We start from the raw sequence: 17,560 nt of genomic DNA on the forward strand, positions 1-17,560 counted from the left end.
CCCTCAAAGTCTGGATCCAAGTCTTAAAGAGTAACTTCTAAAGATGGGATAAAATCTCAAAGGAAGCTCCCTCAAACTTACCACTTAATGCTAATGAAGAAAGTCGACCCTGGTACAGTGGTACCTCGGGTTACATACGCTTCAGATTACATACGCTTCAGGTTACAGACTCTGCTAACCCAGAAATAGTGCTTCAGGTTAAGAACTTTGCTTCAGGATGAGAACAGTTTCAGGTTAAGTACGGACCTCGGAACAAATTAAGTACTTAACCTGAGGTACCACTGTATATGCTGTACTGTACATCAATTGCAATACCATTCTAACACCTTGCCTGCAAGTATTAATTTGGAGAGAGATTATACTAGTTGCTGGTAACCTCAAGAAGTGAGAGTGCTCTTGCATTCGGGCCCTGCTTGTGGGTTTCCCACAGGCATCTATTTGGCCACTGGCCTGATCCAACAGGCTCTTCTTATTTTCTTGTGTTTTACTCCGCCCACCCCTCAATAGTAGAAAGTGGCATGACACAAGTGTATTTGCCCATGGTATGCACACTTACCACAACACAGTTGCTAACTAGAAATAATGATACTGAGCTACCATTTTCGGCTATTAAAAAAATACCCTCCAGTTTCAGGTTTCAACAAATGAAATCAGCCATATGGTAGATGAAGAGACATTAAGAAGGCAGTAAGGTAAAATAACAGGTTTTTCTATGGATTTTACTGTCTCACCTCACCATTACCCATTTCTATAATGCATAATAGCTTTACGCTGTGCTACACTGCCATATGGGCAGTGATAGCTGTTCAGTGCAGTAGTGCCACCCTCTCTTATTTGCCACGGACCACAAACTGCCTGTTGATGGCCTTGCTAATGAACATGAAATTGAATTACACTCTGATTTCTCCTAGAATTTACCCCTGTAGAATAATCCAGGCACAGCACAGTTCCCTATCATAAAAATGTCACAAAAACATCTGCTTTTCTGTTCATAACTTTTCGCTGAACAACAAGCCTGGAGAGTTGCAATTCAAAAGCTCACATCCTGCATTCTGAGCATAATTTGGCCCAGACATACAAATATTATTTCATTATTATGTTGTGTGACAAAACACACTTCTGCATTCTCTACCTAGAACAGATGCACCAGTACCTAGTTCTTCCTCATTTAAAATACCAGAGCGTATTTATATATTGCTAGTATATACTGGAAACTATTTTTGAAAAGGAAATCAAACCCTATTCATTTAGAATCCGTTCTCACTTCAAGTCTGCTAGTCCAGATTGCTTAAACATAATTTCAGGATCAGTACAGACACAAGAAACTACTGGGAAGATAAAATGTAGGTAGTTATACCCATGCACATAAGTGAAGCAAACCCAGTTTATGCAGGGGTTACGCTCCAAGGCACCACGCGTTTTAATGAAATCATGTATATTTGAAACACCATTGAAAAAGCCTGCAGACACCCCGTTCCACCCCTTTTTGTAATGTTCTTGTGCCATTTTCAGGTCACTTCCAGGTTCAGCGTGATGCACATGTGTGCAGTCATACACATATCAGACACGCCTAAAATGGTTGCTGCCTGTATGTCTCATGCTGCAATTTCATTTTATCTAAGAGATCTTTATTAAATACTAAAGAATATATTGAAAATTAATGCCATTCATCCTAAAATATTTTCAAATGCTACCCACATAATGCCATTGCTAATTTTAGGATAGCTCTGTTCTAGTCAAATAAGAGGGCTGCCAAATAAGAGAATAACTCAAGCTATACCTGCATTGATGTGTGGCTGATGGTGAAAACGTTAACTGAAAACAACACAGCCAATCACAGGGTTGCTGAATGATCCAGTGGAGGAATAGGGTATTTTCATTTATTTCCTCTGGTTTTGCAGTCCCTTATGCCACTCATTCCAAAGGGTACCCTAACCCTCTAGAGCAGATATGGCGGAGGTGGCAGTGCAGGAGAATAATAGAAACAGATCTCATATCTTGAGATCAACAGGTGGACAGTATCAATATCATAATCCTGGTGGCACAGTCATGCTGGCATTAGAAATCAAACTATTTGAAACTTCAAAATTTCGAAATAATTTTTTTAGATAGAATCTTCTCTGAAATATTTGTGGTTCTGTACTTCAGGGATGGCCCAACATTTACAGACTCCTTTCCCCTTTCTCTGAATGCAAGACAATCATGCCTTACTGATCATCTGGAGCCAGTACAATGCCAATCCAAGAATTAACTACTTGGATATGTCAGATACCACTGACAGAATCATAGGGACATAGGAATGCAACACAAACAAGCTGGATCAAGCCAATGTCCAATCTAGTCCAGCATCATGTTCTCATAGTGGCCAAAAACAGGTGTCTATTGGAAGCTTGGAAGCTAGACAACAGGCCACCTGCAATTCCCAGGAACTGGTATTCTGAAGCATACTAACTCTGACAGTTGAGGTAATATGCAGTCATCATGACTAGTGGTCATTGATAGCCTTGTCCCCATGAATTTGTCCAGCTACATGAAAAACCAGCTACATAAAATGCTGTGATGAGATAATAAAGGAGATTATGTATTGGATTAGGAACATTTTTGAACACCAATCCCATCATGTAGCTGTAAAGAAAGTGGTTTTAAGGTGATGTAGAAGTTTTTAATCCACATCAAGGTCAAATGTATATTTTTAAAGCTTCCCTTTTTTTGTAAAGAGGACTACGTTCAAGAAGGGACTGCATTTAGTCACACTTTGGCAATACTGAAATGAACTGAGGTACTGTACTGGGAAACGGTCACAAACAATAATGGCTGTACTGTATGAGATCTACTTTCAGGTTTCGGATTAAAAGTAGTAATTTTGTGGGGTATAAATTTCTCTTCTAAAATACTTTAGATACCACCCATATTTAGCTTTTTTCAAACTGTTCAGTCACCAGTACTGTTTCACTGGGTTGCTACTTCTTTGGTACCGGTATATTTTTTTCCTAGGCTGCTTCCTCTTTCCTGGATTAGTGATGTGATGATCCTGACCATGGTGATGTCACAATGAAACAAAACTAATTAGATAAAACTGCATAATGACACCACTGAGGACACACAAGGGCAATTTACATCAATATTAACATTTTCACAAGGCATGCAAATCAAAAAGGGAGGTTTTTTGGCCCTTGCAAAAGTGTTCATGGAAAAACAGCGAGGAGGTTCAGCTCTTAGAATATGGCATCAAAAACACATTGCACATTATAAGCATACCCAAGAATTATACTGTGTAATATGGTCACTTTCCTTACAAACAATTAGTGAAACAATTATGACCAAATTAACCATATTAACAAAAGCAAATATCTGGAATTTGTTCAGCTGTACTAGATATGGGATATATGGATTTCAATCATAGGAAGCTATTCCGTGGATTCCAGACAGTAATAGGCAGTCAAATACTGTAAATTTATTTGAAATTTCATATTACTAATCTAGTTATTAATCTACTTTGCTTTAGTATTCTGTATTTTGTATATTTGAATATAGATGGATAGTCTGAGTGGTGCAGATGAAACTATGCTTAAGCAATGTGGAGCAAGCCCTTCTGAAGAAGAAATTCCTTCTGCCAGATTTAACTACCATTAGCTGCAATAACTGCAACAACATTACCCATGATTAGAGCTAATCAAAGCGCCTATTGAACTCAAGATCTGAAACCAGTTTCCAACCATAATTTCAGATACTGGATTAAGCGGAAACCATAGTTAGTTTAAAAGTAATTAACATTGCTGACTGCCTAACAGTTTACCACAACTCACACTCCAAGAGGGAATAGTGTAATTTCACATCACAGCATGGGCATGGCCAGGGGGGCAGCTGCCCCCCTCCAATAAATAAAAATCAATAAAAAGCAAAGAATAAGCAAACTGAGGTTCTGCCCCCCAACAAAGCCCTCCCCCACACAAAAGCCCTGACACCCCCTCCCAACAAAAATCCTGATTACGCCCATGCATTGCAGTCCTAATTGCTTACGTTAAACAAATGAAAGTGTTATATCCACATTCATCCTTTTTACATGTTTTCTATGCTAGTTTGGCCTCCAGGTTACCCAGATTATAAACAGCCAACAGAAATTTCAGACTATAATATTGAAATGTAGCAAGTACTTACCTGGAATTTGAGAACAAAATTCAGCACTTTTGCACTGACACTGTGAGAAAGAAAGAGTTTGATATTTCATACTTTATGGTAGAATAGTGAAAAAAACGTTTAAGTTTAGAATCCTAATCCAATGAAATCCACAAACAGAAACCAGGTTCCATTAATTAATTCCCCCCCTAAGCATAGGATACTATGCAGGCTGAGGGCATCCCGCACTCCTGCACCACGTTCTTTTTCTAACAAATTAAGGTTGCAACCCTATATTCACTTATCTGGGAGTAACCCCCATTAAAGTAATGGTTCTTACTTCTCAACAGACATGTATAGAATTTTACTGCAAGTGGCTTAAGCTCCTAATTGGCATATAAAGGAGGAAATGGACATCAGACACCCTTTCCCTCCCTTCTGATCACTGAACAACGATCTGTGCTTTCAGACTGAAAAGCACGGAACTTCCGTCCAGCAAGACTAGAAGGGTCAACAAGGAAAATGTTCAAGATGGAAGAATGTGAACCAATTTATATTAATGACATTTAATGTTGATTTCTAGGCAAACACTGGGTTGCAATTTAGGGATTGGCCAAACTCAGGAACCAATCATTGTTTTCATCACAACTTTTCCTGTCGACTTTGGTTGTTAACTCTCTGAATCACAACGGTTCCAGAAGGATGCTGCAGTGCAATGCATCTAAAAGAGTAATTGGGAAATTGTTCTGTTCAGATTATATCATAATCAACTTCTCTTTGAATAGCTCCAATTTCTGTTAAATTTTTAATAAATGTGTTTGTATTTTCTTTGTATTATGGACACTAAAGCTTTAATTTTGAATTTATGTGGGTGTCTTTTACCACAATAAACTGCTATTTCATTTTATTTTTTTACAGATAGAGTCCCTTAAGCTCAGGCTTGATTTGTAATAAAACAGCAAGCACTAGGCAGAGCTGTGTTGCCTATTCCTTCCACAGAAAAGAAGTATATTTGTCAAGTTTCCAAGAAGGAGAGGGAGGGGAAATCTCCCTCTATCTATCTATGCGGTTTGCCATGGGATCTTTCCTTGGATTCGGCTTTAGGAGAGCCATATTTATGGCATTTTTGTTTACAATATGTGCCATCCTTCATGAGTCTTAAAGAGGAGCTTGAAGCTATCCATTGCTGCTGCTTTCCTGGCATTTAGCCAAAGAGTCACATGTCTCTGCACTCTGCTCAAGTGCTTTTTTAGGAGAACATGTTAATCAGTTTTTAAAATTAAAATAAACAAACCTGTGTCACAGATCATCAATTCCTCTTCTACTGAAAATACAAGGCACCAGATAACATCATTTACAATGGCAGTTTCCAGATTCTCCTGAATCACCTGCTGCTGTTGGCTCAGTTCTCAGTAGCAGATTTCAGCTAGCATTTTTTCCTCATTTCACCATTGGATTATGTCCATTATATTTCTACCTAACTTTTTTCTTTTCTGTTTGCCTTTTTTTTACAGTTTAACACTAATGATTTTATCTCTTAAAATGTTTATGAAAATTGATTTTAATACTTTATTGCTATTTAAAATTAACATTTCATATTGTCTTGTAAACCTTTTAGAGGTCTTTTGTACTAGTAAGTGACATATAAATATTGTGAAATAAAATAAAAGCAAATACTTTTTCTGAATTGGTTATCAGTTATAAGGTTATTTTATACATTACACAGAGAAAACCAGGCTTCCAATCTAGTCAGCCAAACCTGGTTCTCTAACAATTGTACCAGATTATGCACATGTTTTCAAACATGGGTTTGTTACAATTACACTTTATATGTATTTGAAATATCTTGGACATACATAGAATACCATTTCTGTTCTTCAACCCATTTTACAATATCAGCTTCCTCCATTATTTGAGGTCACTAGCAAAGCAACTGCATAATTCTAGGAAGATGATTTCTAGTTTTACAAACTTCTAGAGATTACAGTACTAGAATGCAGATTTCTTGCTAATGTCATTCAGAGAGCATTTTCCCAGGAGTCCTCTCCTGGGAATCGAGGAAGATACGTATTAAAAACAAGTTTGGAGAAGCAATTCTTGCTTTCTCTTACTTATATTCTCTTCCTCAGCAATAGGAGGCATTTTTGACAAAATGTGATCACATTACAGTTCTCTACAGGAGAATACTGCATAGCACTGGCTTGTCTTAAATATTATGCTGTCATCCAGTGGCCATTGTTATGAACTGCACAACTCTTCTGTTTTACACTTATTAACAGAACTCAGAAATGGTTATGACCTAAATTAAACAGCATGGAATGCCATGGGGGGCGGGGAATAAGATAAGCCAGAAAATTCACAAAATGTAATCTTCCCACTAAAGGACTAAAAACTAGAAAGGTGTAGGCCCTAAAGCCCTGAGGGACAAACAGTATTGTATTATTGATGTGTTTTGCCTCGTTTTAAAGAGCTACTCAGAGCAAGCTATTAAAGATTTCCCTCAAATAGTAAGTATGCATATTGCCAGAAGGGTTTCCTCTGAGGCTGGTAAAACTGTCAAACTTATACAGTACTAAAAAGTCTGAAACAATCACTCCCCAGAGACAGCGGGGGTGGGACGAGAGAAAAATAGGAGAGCAGCATGCTGGTCGGGGCTGATGGGAGTTGTAGTCCAAAGCAGATGGAGGGCGCCAGGTTGGCAAAGTACGTACTAGACGGAGGGATAAGGAAAATTCTGACATTGGAATCTCTGTTAAGCGGAGGAAGAAGGGGGAGTTGCCTAGACCCCATTTATAGTACTCGATACCAGTGGGGTTTTGCTGAGGCGAAGTGTTATTTGTCAAGAAGGCTGTGAGGGAAAGAACACAGCTAACAGAGGCACGACACACACACACCCTTCTCCCAACAAAGCAACAAAGTGCCTAGATTAAAGCGAGTATACTAAAAGTAGAATTCCATAACCTACCCCAACACAAAGGAAAGAGAAGCCGCGCTTAAGTCAAAGCAGAAAGCGGCGGGATAAAGAAGCAAATATTGTACATACTCTTGGACACTTCCTGCATTCTCCTCACAATGTACACTGAGGAGAGAACTAAAACTCTTGAGTTGCTGATCTGAAGCCTTCAGCAAGGTGGGGCAGTCTCGGACCTGACCCCACCCCAAGCTAGCTAAATGAGGGTAAATGTCTCCTGAAACTATTTCACCTTCTGGAGGCCAAAATTGGAATTACAAGCTCCTGGTCAGCTCAGCTGTACTCTGCCTGATAATGGCATCAGGCTGAATCACTTTTTGCCTGCATGTGTGGGTAAAGTTTGCAATCTCCACAGGGATTTAAAGTGAAACCCACTGTGTTTCGTAGAAGCTATCTGAAACATACTGCATTATTATTATTATTATTATTTATTTATATTCCGTCCTATAGCCAGAGGTTTCAGGGCGGATACTCTGTCTCAGGTGTATAATTCAATTATCAGAAGGGTCCACATAGTCTGAGTTCTGTACTGATGTAAGGAATATAATTTTAACTGTTCAGAATTATTCCAGGCTCTGGGTGCATTATTATAAACACCAGAATCCAATAGTTAGAAGAATAAAAAAATAATAATCCCCCTGCCCCGTGAAGAAAAGCCTGTCTTTTGCTTAGGCCACATCACAACTAAAGTTTGATTTATTCCGGCCATGAGCATCAGAGGAATAGGTTTCTGTTAAGAAATTCAGCTCTAACTAATGAGGATGAGATCATGGGCTGAGCACACCTGTGCTATCTCCTGGTGGCTGGTAGCTCAAGGTCAGTATGGCCGCCTGCTTAATTAACAGCAACTATGAACCTGTGAGAATATGTACTCCCAAATCCTGGAAGGTTCTATCTAGCTGAGCTTCTGATTGGCTAGGTAGTCCAGTTGTTAGGCCAGTTTTATATAATTTTGACTTACACCATTTTTCAGTGCTTCACACCTTTTCCTGATGCTTGAGCACAGGTGTTCCTACAGGTGTAGGTTCATGTACCTTGTAGGTTTACATTAGACTAAGTTTTCCTGTGGTTTTTTAAAATGTATTTTAATTAAAGATCTTCTTGATTTACAAAGGTATGTGTAATGTCTCCCTCTTGTATTTTATTTTTTTACCATTTCTGTTTTCCAACAGTATTTTATTTCTACTTTTCATGGGTTTTTATTTTATTATTCACCGTCAATAAATTGCCTCATTCATTTTGTGTCTTGTTTTATTCTAGAAAGCTTGGGTCCTCACTTCTGATGTTTGGGACTTCTTGGTTAATGGCTACTGTACAGTGTAGTTTGTCTGTGGCTCAGAGGGCAGAGAATGGACTTTTAGCTCTTGCCCGCCTGAATCTGCAAGGTCTCCTGACCAAAACTGGAAGACAACAAGAGTGGTGTCAGTATACTACTTTTGCAGAGTCCAGTTGGATTTTTCTACTGACTTAGGCCAAGCAAGAGTCCTCACTTCCTGGGCTTGGAGGTCAGGCAATCTTGACACACATACCCCAAATTAGAGCAGAACAACATACTCCAAGGCAAATACCTCAATGTTGTCCTTTAAGGTTCATTATATATATTTTTTCCTTTGCTTTTTTCTTTTTATACCACTGTGTCATAAAGCTATACAGTGGTGCCCCGCAAGACGAATGCCTCGCAAGACGGAAAACCCGCTAGACGAAAGGGTTTTCCGTTTTGGAGGTGCTTCACAAAACAAATTTCCTATGGGCTTGCTTCGCAAGATGAAAATGTCTTGCGAGTTCCTGCGGGGTTTTCTTCCTTTCCCCCCCCCCCTTTTCCCCAAGCCGCTAGGCCGCTTATCAGCTGATCCTAAACCGCTAAGCCGCTTAACAGCTGATCCGCTAAGCCGCTTATCAGCTGATCCGCTAAGCCCGCTAAGCCGCTAATAGTGCTAATCCGCTAAACCGCTAATGGGCTTGCTTCGCAAGACGAAAAAACCGCAAGACGAAGAGACTCGCGGAACGGATTCTTTTCGTCTTGTGAGGCACCACTGTATCACAGCAGGTTACAATATAAATATAAAATTGTATATTTTATATTTTTATACAATATAAATTTTATAATTGTATATTTTATATACAATATAAATATAAAAACTTAAAACCAAACAACAACATTACAAGTTAAAAACAAAAGCATAGGGACTTGGGCTCGGCTCTCTCCACCCCTTGGTCCCCCCTGGCGGTGGCGGCACTTCTTCCCTCGTCCCCGGAAGAAGAACTCCTCGTGTGTGGCTAAAGAGAGACAGTGGTCAGTAATGGCCTGGCATATACCTTCCACTGCCTTGACAGTCCACGCTGTAAGGTGAAGTTCACAACAGCATGCACTGCTCACCGAAAAGCTGTTTCTCAGAAGGCTGCCTTACCATGAGTGCTGTATCCCAGAGCATGCTGCAGTTGGGCCAATGTGCTCCCTTGCGCCCCAAAGAAAGAAGAGAAGGCTAGCAATTATAACTGTTTTAGGGACGTTCTTATATACCCTGAACATATCCTTGGAAATAGACATTACCTTCATATTGTCCTGCGTGTTTCTTCCTCCTGCCATCTTCCTCCAGATCAGGATGGCAGGAGGTCTGCAGAGCCTACAGGGACACAAAGAGCCATATGGGATATTTTTATTTTTCTGAACCTCAAAATAGGCCTCAGTTACAAAGAGACGTTTCTTAGTAACCTTAGGGATGTATATTTGACCTCAGACCTTTTGCACATTCATACATTTTTTTAGATTCATACAATCCATATTTATGAATGGCCAGTTTATAAGCATAAGGCTAAAATAGCGCAGAGGGGGGAAGTAAATAAGTCTGGGGTAGAATGAATGACCACTGGCTGAAAACTGATTTACTAAGGGTGAAATCCTAACTGCACTTACCTAGGAGTAAGAGCCACTGCTCACAGTCTTTTGCTGTTCTTCTTCAAGGTCTTCTACGATTAGATCTTCTGAAAGGAAAAGAAGGCTGGCAGTTAGAGAGACTTTCTTATATACACTGAAAATATTGGAAATATTGGAAATATTGTCTTGGGCCTTTCTTGAGCTCCTCCAATGAAGGAGCTCTTCTGCCATCTTTCTCCACATGAGGAACGGAGGAGGTATGCAGAGCCTACAGGAAAAACAAAAGAGCCACATGTGATATGTTTATTTTTCTGAACCTCAAAATAGGCCTCCGACAGTTCAGAGACCTTAGGGACTAATATTATTCTGAAATCAACATCTACAGTGGTACCCCGCAAGACAAATGCCTCGCAAGACGGAAAACCCGCAAGACGAAAGGGTTTTCTGTTTTGGAGGCGCTTCGCAAGACGAATTTCCCTATGGGCTTGCATCGCAAGACGAAAGCCCATAGGGAAATGCTGGCGGTCGGGAGCAAAGACTTTCGCCCACAGCCGGCCTTGAGAAGAGGACCTCTTCTGAAGGCCGGCGGGGGGCAAAAGTCTTTTCTCCCCCCCCGCCTGCCTCCCCCCCGCCTGCCCCGGGCGATCTTAAAATGCTGGGGGTCGGGAGCGAAGCGCTGCCGACCCCTAGCATTTTAAAATCTACAGGGGGAGATTTTAAAATGTTGGGGGTCGGGAGCGAAGCGCTGCCGACCCCTAGCATTTTAAAATCTACAGGGGGAGTTTTTAAAATGCTGGGGGTCGGCAGCGAAGCGTTCTCTGCCGACCCCCAGCATTTTAAAATCTGGGGTCGGCAGCGCTTCGCTCCCGACCCCCAGCATTTTAAAATCTACAGGGGGAGTTTTTAAAATGCTGGGGGTCGGCAGCAAAGCGCTGCCAACCCCTAGCATTTTAAAATCTGGGGTCGGCAGCGCTTCGCTCCCGACCCCCAGCATTTTAAAATCTCCCCGGGACACGGGGAGATTTTAAAATGCTGGGGGTCGGGAGCGAACGCTTCGCTCCCGACCCCCAGCATTTTAAAACGCTGTTCCGAGGGGGGGCGGGAACACCTGCCCCAGCCGCCCCACTTCGGAATGCTGTTCCGAAGCCGGGCGGGGGGCAGGGGACACCTCCCGCCGCCGCGGGGACACCTTTTGAAGGCAGGCGGGGGGAGCAAAGACTTTCGCCCCCCGCCCGCCTTCAGAAGAGATCCAGGACCTCTTCTGAAGGCGGGCGGGGGGCGAAAGTCTTTGTCCCCCCTGCCTGCCTTCCCAGGGGCTTTTAAATCGCCCCGGACAGCGGAGAAGTCCTCCGCTGTCCGGGGCGATTTTAAAATGCCGCCCGCCAGCATTTTAAGATCCCCCGGACAGCGGAGAAGTCCTCCGCTGTCCCGGGGTTTTTTAAAATGCTGGGGGTGGGAAGAAAAGCCCTTACCCCCCCCCAAGCCTTCAGAAGAGGTCCGGGGACAGACTGTCCCCGGACCTGGTCTGAAGGCGGTTTCCCTAGGAACGCATTAATTGATTTTCAATGCATTCCTATGGGAAATCGTGCATCGCAAGACGAAAAACTCGCAAGACGAAGAGACTTGCGGAACGAATTAATTTCGTCTTGCGAGGCACCACTGTATATGCTGAAGGGTTTTACCTTTTGTGTCCTCTCAAAGAGGGGTCCAGAGGGGGATGCCAAGGGTGAGGGGGTGGGCAAGGGGGAGGTCTCTGGGAGAGGGGAAATTCTATTCTTTCTTCCCAATCAGGAAAACACTTTTCTGAGTCTGGAAAGCCTAGAAAAGAAAGAGAAATGGGGCTCACTGTTAGTGCTCTCTAACGCCTCTATGCTCAATATGAATTCTCTATCATCAAAGAATTTAGATGCTGAAAGAAATCCTGCTTACGTGTCTTCCTGCTACTCTCACAAGAATGAAATGATCCAAGCATAGGAGATCCCCAGCCCTTCTAGAGCTCTGGTGACCAATGAGCCAGCAGAGGGAGGTGTCACAATGAACCTCGTGACCCAACAACCCTGGGCCCTGAGAAAACTAGCAGCCACAAGCACTGCTCCTATTAAGTGACACTACTAAGTTCTCTCATGTGTCTTTTCTTCCATTTTCCACTTTTTATAAATATGCAAAATGTGCCTATTTGGATACCAGCTGTAGTTGTTCCTGCACCTACTGAGCACTAGCTGTCTCCTGTACCTGTCTTATACCCTCCAACTTTTCTCCCATGAAAATAGAAATGTCCTATTCCATTATTATTATTATTATTATTATTATTATTATTATTATTCTGACTGGGTTGTCCCAGCCACTCTGGGAAGTTTCCAACATATACAAAAACATAACAAAGCAATTAAACATTGGGGGGAAAACCTTCCCTGAAAACAAATAAAAACAAAAGCATAAAGAAGTTAAAAACAACCATCAATAGTTGGGGGGGGGGTGAACTCTTAATAGCTTGCATAGGCTTGGTGGAACAGAAAAGTTTTTTTGGCACAGAAGGCAAATGCTGAATCTCTATTGGCAGGATGTTCCACAGGACAGGCCAAGGACACTATAGGCTTGATTTCTTCTTGTTGTCAAACAAGCCTCAGGGAATGACCAAAGATGCTCTTGCAGATAATCACAGTGATCAAGCTGGAATATAAAGTTTCAGGCAATCTCTGGACCCAAGTGGTTCAGGGCTTTGTAAATCGAAACGAGAATCTTGAACCTGGCTTAGTATAAGATAGACAGCCAGTGAAGCTCAGTGGCGTCACATGTTCTCAACCAGAAGCTCCCATCAGCAATCTGGCTGCAGCATTTTGTACCAGCTGGAGCTTCCAAACCAGACTGAGTGTCAACACCACTGCATTACAGTAATCTAGCCTTGAGGTTACCAGTGCAGGATCCTGGAGCAATGATTTCCACATATTGTAGTAAGAAGCAAGAATGTATGATTTTACATCCTTCCTTATTTTGAATAGATACAGCAAGAATAGCACATACAAGGAGCCCATGTCAGAATGAAGATTTATTGGGATCAGAATCAATCAGTATAGAGGTCTTAAGAAGCTGAAGCCAGAAAATTTTATGCTGACTGCTGTTTTTTTCATAAATTTATTCTCGGAATAAAAGTGTTCAGAGTTCCGGTGGGGAAATTCAGAAATGTTGTTTGGCTGAGTGAATATGTTACATTAATTTTCTGATATGTGAAGGAGTAGATTGCTCCTCTAACAGCAATGAAATTAGTTGCTTTATTTCTTCATTAAGAATGTGGGAGGCAAGTTAATTTCCTATTATGGCTTTCAAAATTAATTAAAATAATTCTTCATTAGCGTTATATCTATACATACAGGGAGTTTTTAGTTGAAATAATTTTCTAAATTAATCCTGCATCGAGAGAAGTATGTATAGGAAGCAATCCTATGCAAACTTACCTGTAAGCCGCATTGAACTGAAAAGCAGTAAGTCTCTTTGGAGGTAAATTTCTGAATAGACATGTGCATGGCTGCAGTCTTCTTTTTTTAAGCCCTTATTTTTCAAAAGAATTTTTGTTTTAACTTCCATGTCCTAAAATGTGCCATAGGGCTTTTCTGCACCTGCCTGCCCCCACCTCCTTGTGCTTCTGAAAAGCTGCTTTTGAGGGTCAAGGGGGCCTCTGGAATGGCACAGGATGGGGGGGGGAGGCACTTGCACTTTATGTACAAACACATTTGGATACATGTCAAAATATTTTCTGATTTATCTTAATCATACATCTTAGTTAGAAATGGAAATATAGGGGAAACAAATTATAAATAACCTAGACTGAGGTGCTACATATGTCTTATATGGGTGGAAAGGAAATGAGACCTCAACAGCTTGGATAGTGTGCTCGGAGCACACTCTTAGTAGTGTCTTTACAGTACAAAATTTTGCCAGCAGTTGAAACATCTTCGCCTTCACTTTATTCTCATTTCCTATGCAGGGATTCCCCAACACAGGAAGTATGTGCAGGAGGTGGTTTCCAATATGCCTATTTGGTTGCAAAGGTGCTACGCTATAAAGCTGGCAGGAAAGAAAGGTTTGATCACTAAATACAGCACAGAATTCGGAGCTGCCTGCCATAACCTCACTTTAAGTATAAAAATGAAATATATATTGCAAAAAGGCAATAAGTTACAATGGTACATGAACCAGCACCAAATAGATGTGTCATTGGGGTAGTCCATTGCTTATTTTGGGGTGCACAGCTATAGTTCCCTTATTCATAACTGTGCACTGAGGTTTTATGTGCTTTGTGCAAAAATAACACTTTTTGCAAAAATCTTTTTCAAAGGCAGAGTTTCCCTGTGATGGAGATGCATGATAATTCATATTCTGTGATTCAGGGTCAAATAAAATATTTAGGATATTCACTGAGCTCTTTGTTGAAGAAGGAACTAGGAACTTGGAACCAATTCCAGCATCATAAAAAAACCCCACATAAGATAGTGATAACTGTAAGGTCACCACCTGTTTTCAACTACAGAGGTACAGATTTTGCCAAAAATCACATTCAACCTTATTCCACACACTTAGTATCAATTCAGCATTTTTGGTGGCTTGGCTTCTGTACTGCAAGTTCGTGTGTGTGTGTGTGTGTGTGTGTGTGTGTGTGTGTGTGTGTAGATATCAGATTCTCAAAATCAGAAAAAGTTAGTAAGTGAGAATGGCCAGATAAACAACACAAATGCAAACAGAAAATTGTTACGCAACTATCTGCAGAACAGCTGTAATAGAAATTATGTTTGCAAAAAGCCGTCAACCAGGAAAGACAAGTTTGGTGCTGCTGCTAAATGCAGTGAGTCATATCGTCCTCTGTCTAGTTGGGCAGTGAATAAATAAATAAAATTTGATGAATCAAATAATAGGATTCATAGCACAAATCTCACAGATGCATCAAATATTATATCAACTACTGCTAATTGTCCTTCTCCAAAACTGAGCCCTAGGTGTGCAAAGTGCTTTACAGCATATAAACAGATCTAATGTAGCACAACTCTACTGTCGAGTCCAGCAATACAGTCTGAATCTTGCATGAACAATCTGGAAATAATAGCAGCATACAGCCATTAGTAATCCCACAAAACACCTACTAAATCTGTTGACATATACATTAATTTAAATTGATTTACTGATGTAGTTTCCCACAAAACAGCAAACCAGGTGGCATTATAGATTCTGGTTTGTATCCACTGCTGGTCATACTAAGAGCAGATCAATTTCAATTAATGGGCATGACTAATTTCGGTCCATTAGTTACAACGGGTGTACTCTGCAGAGAACTTAGCTGGCTACAACCATCTGTTGGTACTTTCTGCTTCCACTGGCACAGAGAATTTCCAGGCGCAACGTTACCAGGTTCAGTTTTCTTTAGATGAGAGGACATTGGAGATTTAGGCTGTCTTTGTAAAAACTGGTTAATTTATAACTATACAGAGCTGATTAATATTCTACAGCCTTTTAAATGTGTTTGTGAGGGGGGGTTGTATTGTTTTGTTTTGTTGTTTTGTTTTAACTATTAATTTGTCCTTTTACCTTGTATTTTTTATCTTGTGAACCGCACTGACATCTTATGATGAAGGGCAGTATATAAGTCATCATCATCACCATCATAATTAATAATAATGTGCTATATCAGCTCTCCTGAATGCAAAGTAGTGCCAGAAACTGTAGTATCTGTCAGCATGCAGAGGGTCGCAAGGCCAGCTGGCTAGCCCCAGCTGGGTGGTCTCCTTCGGCCGTCCCACTGCGAAGACCCATCAGCCTCTGCTCCAACGTAAGTCAGCAACCCAGGCTTCAAAGCCAGGGCACTATATCAGCCAAGCAAACTGCGCACACAGAATAAGTGTGAGGCTTGTGGAAGCATACTACAACTACGGATTTATTAATCATAAATCAGGACAAAGAAACACATTGTCTCTCTCTTTGTCTTCTCAGAGAAACAGAGAGAAGCAAAAGCTATACACACAACGGAAGTTCCCAGCAAGCTGTGCTGGTATGTAAACAGACATGTGACATGCAACAGTTCCATGTCTGCAACTAAAGGTGGAACAGAATTTTCCAAAAGTATTCACCTAGCAGTTTAAACCTTATTAATATTATAAATATGTATCGATAAGTGAAGTGTGGTATCATACACTAAGCTTGGTGCTTGCCGAGTCGGGTTTAATAATTTTATTGTAGTTTAATCTGAAGACGGAATGGACCATTGCACTGTAATCACAGGAGTAGATTAAAACACAAGTTAGATAAAAAGGCAGAAGAAGGAGCCTTGCAAATAAATCCTTAGAATGCAACAAAAGCAACCAAATGCAACTGCTGTCAAATCTCACTAGAGGGCATCAGTTTCCTAACCAAAGATGGCCAAATGTATATATATGTTTTGCTTCTTTAAAAGAGTAGGGAAGTTGAAGAGACAATGTGCCAATGATTGTAATCCCACTGTACTGTTTACAACATTCAGCTGGAGCTTGCCAACACTGGGCAGACTTGAATTAGCAAGTTCCTGGTACTGTGCATAAGGGAAGCCTAGCAAAAACCTTCGGGCAATAGTGAAGACAGTGCATAGTGATAACAAGCTTAGGCAAATCTGAGCTCTGCACATTTCATTACAAAAATACAGGATGGAAGAGAAGATACTGCAAGGGGAGGGCACTGCAACACGGCACCAGACTCATGGCCCGTGTGTGCATGTGTGTGTGTCCCTGCTCTAAAGTGAGCAAAACACACTGTTGACCTATGTGATCAAAAGGGGATGACAAAAGACAGTTGTTATGGATGCTATTCAGTATGATCAAGTGTAACGTGATGCATGTCGGGGTAAAAAATCTTAATTTCACGTACACATTCATAGGGTCTGAACTGGCAGTTACGGGCCAGGAACAAGAGACCTTGATGTACCCCAGCAGATAGTTCACTGGAAATCCTGTGTGCGGCAAATTCCATGCTTGGGATAGTTAGGAAATGAATTGAATATAAAACCTCCAATATCGTAATGCTGTTATGCAAATATATTGTGGGACCACAATTGGAATACTGTGAACAGTTCTGGTTGCCTCACCTCAAAAAGGACATTGTAGAGTTGGAAAAGGGGCAGAACAGAGCAACCAAGACAATCAACAGGGTGGAATGACTCCTTTATTAGGGAAGGTTGTAGTGTTTGAGGCTTTTTAGTTTCGAGAAAAGGTGAATAAGAGGTGACAGTTTATAGAATTATTTTTGGAACAGAAAGTAGAAAGAGAAGTCCTTCCTCTCTCAAAACACCCAATGAAGCTGAATGTTGGAAGAGGCAGGACAAATGAAAGAACGTACCGTACTTCTTCATGCAGTGCATAGTTGAGCTATAGAATTCCATTCCACGAGAGGCAGGGGTGGCCACCAACCTGAATGACTTTAAAAGAGAATGAGACAAATTCATGGAGGCTCCTAGGCTCTGTCTTCATGGCTGGAGGCTGGAGGCTGGATGTGGGAAACATCAGTAGGGAAGAGTGCTCTGGTTCTCAGCTCCTGCTTGCAGGTTTCCCACAGGCATCTAGTTGGCCACCCTTAGAGCAGGCTGC

The 17,560-nt window shown here is 41.2% G+C and overlaps 1 protein-coding gene across 24 annotated transcripts in view; it reads right to left on the reverse strand.

The window, feature by feature from the left end:
- The window catches only part of CCDC73 (coiled-coil domain containing 73), a 247,719-nt gene that overhangs the window by 219,997 nt on the left and 10,162 nt on the right, over positions 1 to 17,560 (reverse strand). For 4 of the 24 annotated variants that reach the window (XM_083462964.1, XM_083462971.1, XM_083462972.1 and 1 more), the window contains exons 1-2: positions 6,683 to 7,045; positions 4,159 to 4,198 (exon numbers count right to left, since the gene is read on the reverse strand). In XM_083462964.1, the coding sequence (XP_083319090.1) occupies positions 4,159 to 4,198; positions 6,683 to 6,906 (264 nt within the window). In that variant the 5' untranslated portion in view covers positions 6,907 to 7,045. Of the gene's footprint in view, positions 1 to 4,158; positions 4,199 to 5,410; positions 5,438 to 6,682; positions 7,046 to 7,081; positions 7,308 to 7,871; positions 7,952 to 9,638; positions 10,046 to 11,644; positions 11,781 to 11,891; positions 12,334 to 17,560 lie in introns of those variants that run through there. The other 20 variants (XM_083462975.1, XM_083462973.1, XM_083462977.1 and 17 more) reach the window with 16 other exon arrangements.

Source organism: Podarcis liolepis (genome assembly GCF_965112155.1).
Source record: "Podarcis liolepis genome assembly, chromosome: 1".
Taxonomy (NCBI): domain Eukaryota; kingdom Metazoa; phylum Chordata; class Lepidosauria; order Squamata; family Lacertidae; genus Podarcis; species Podarcis liolepis.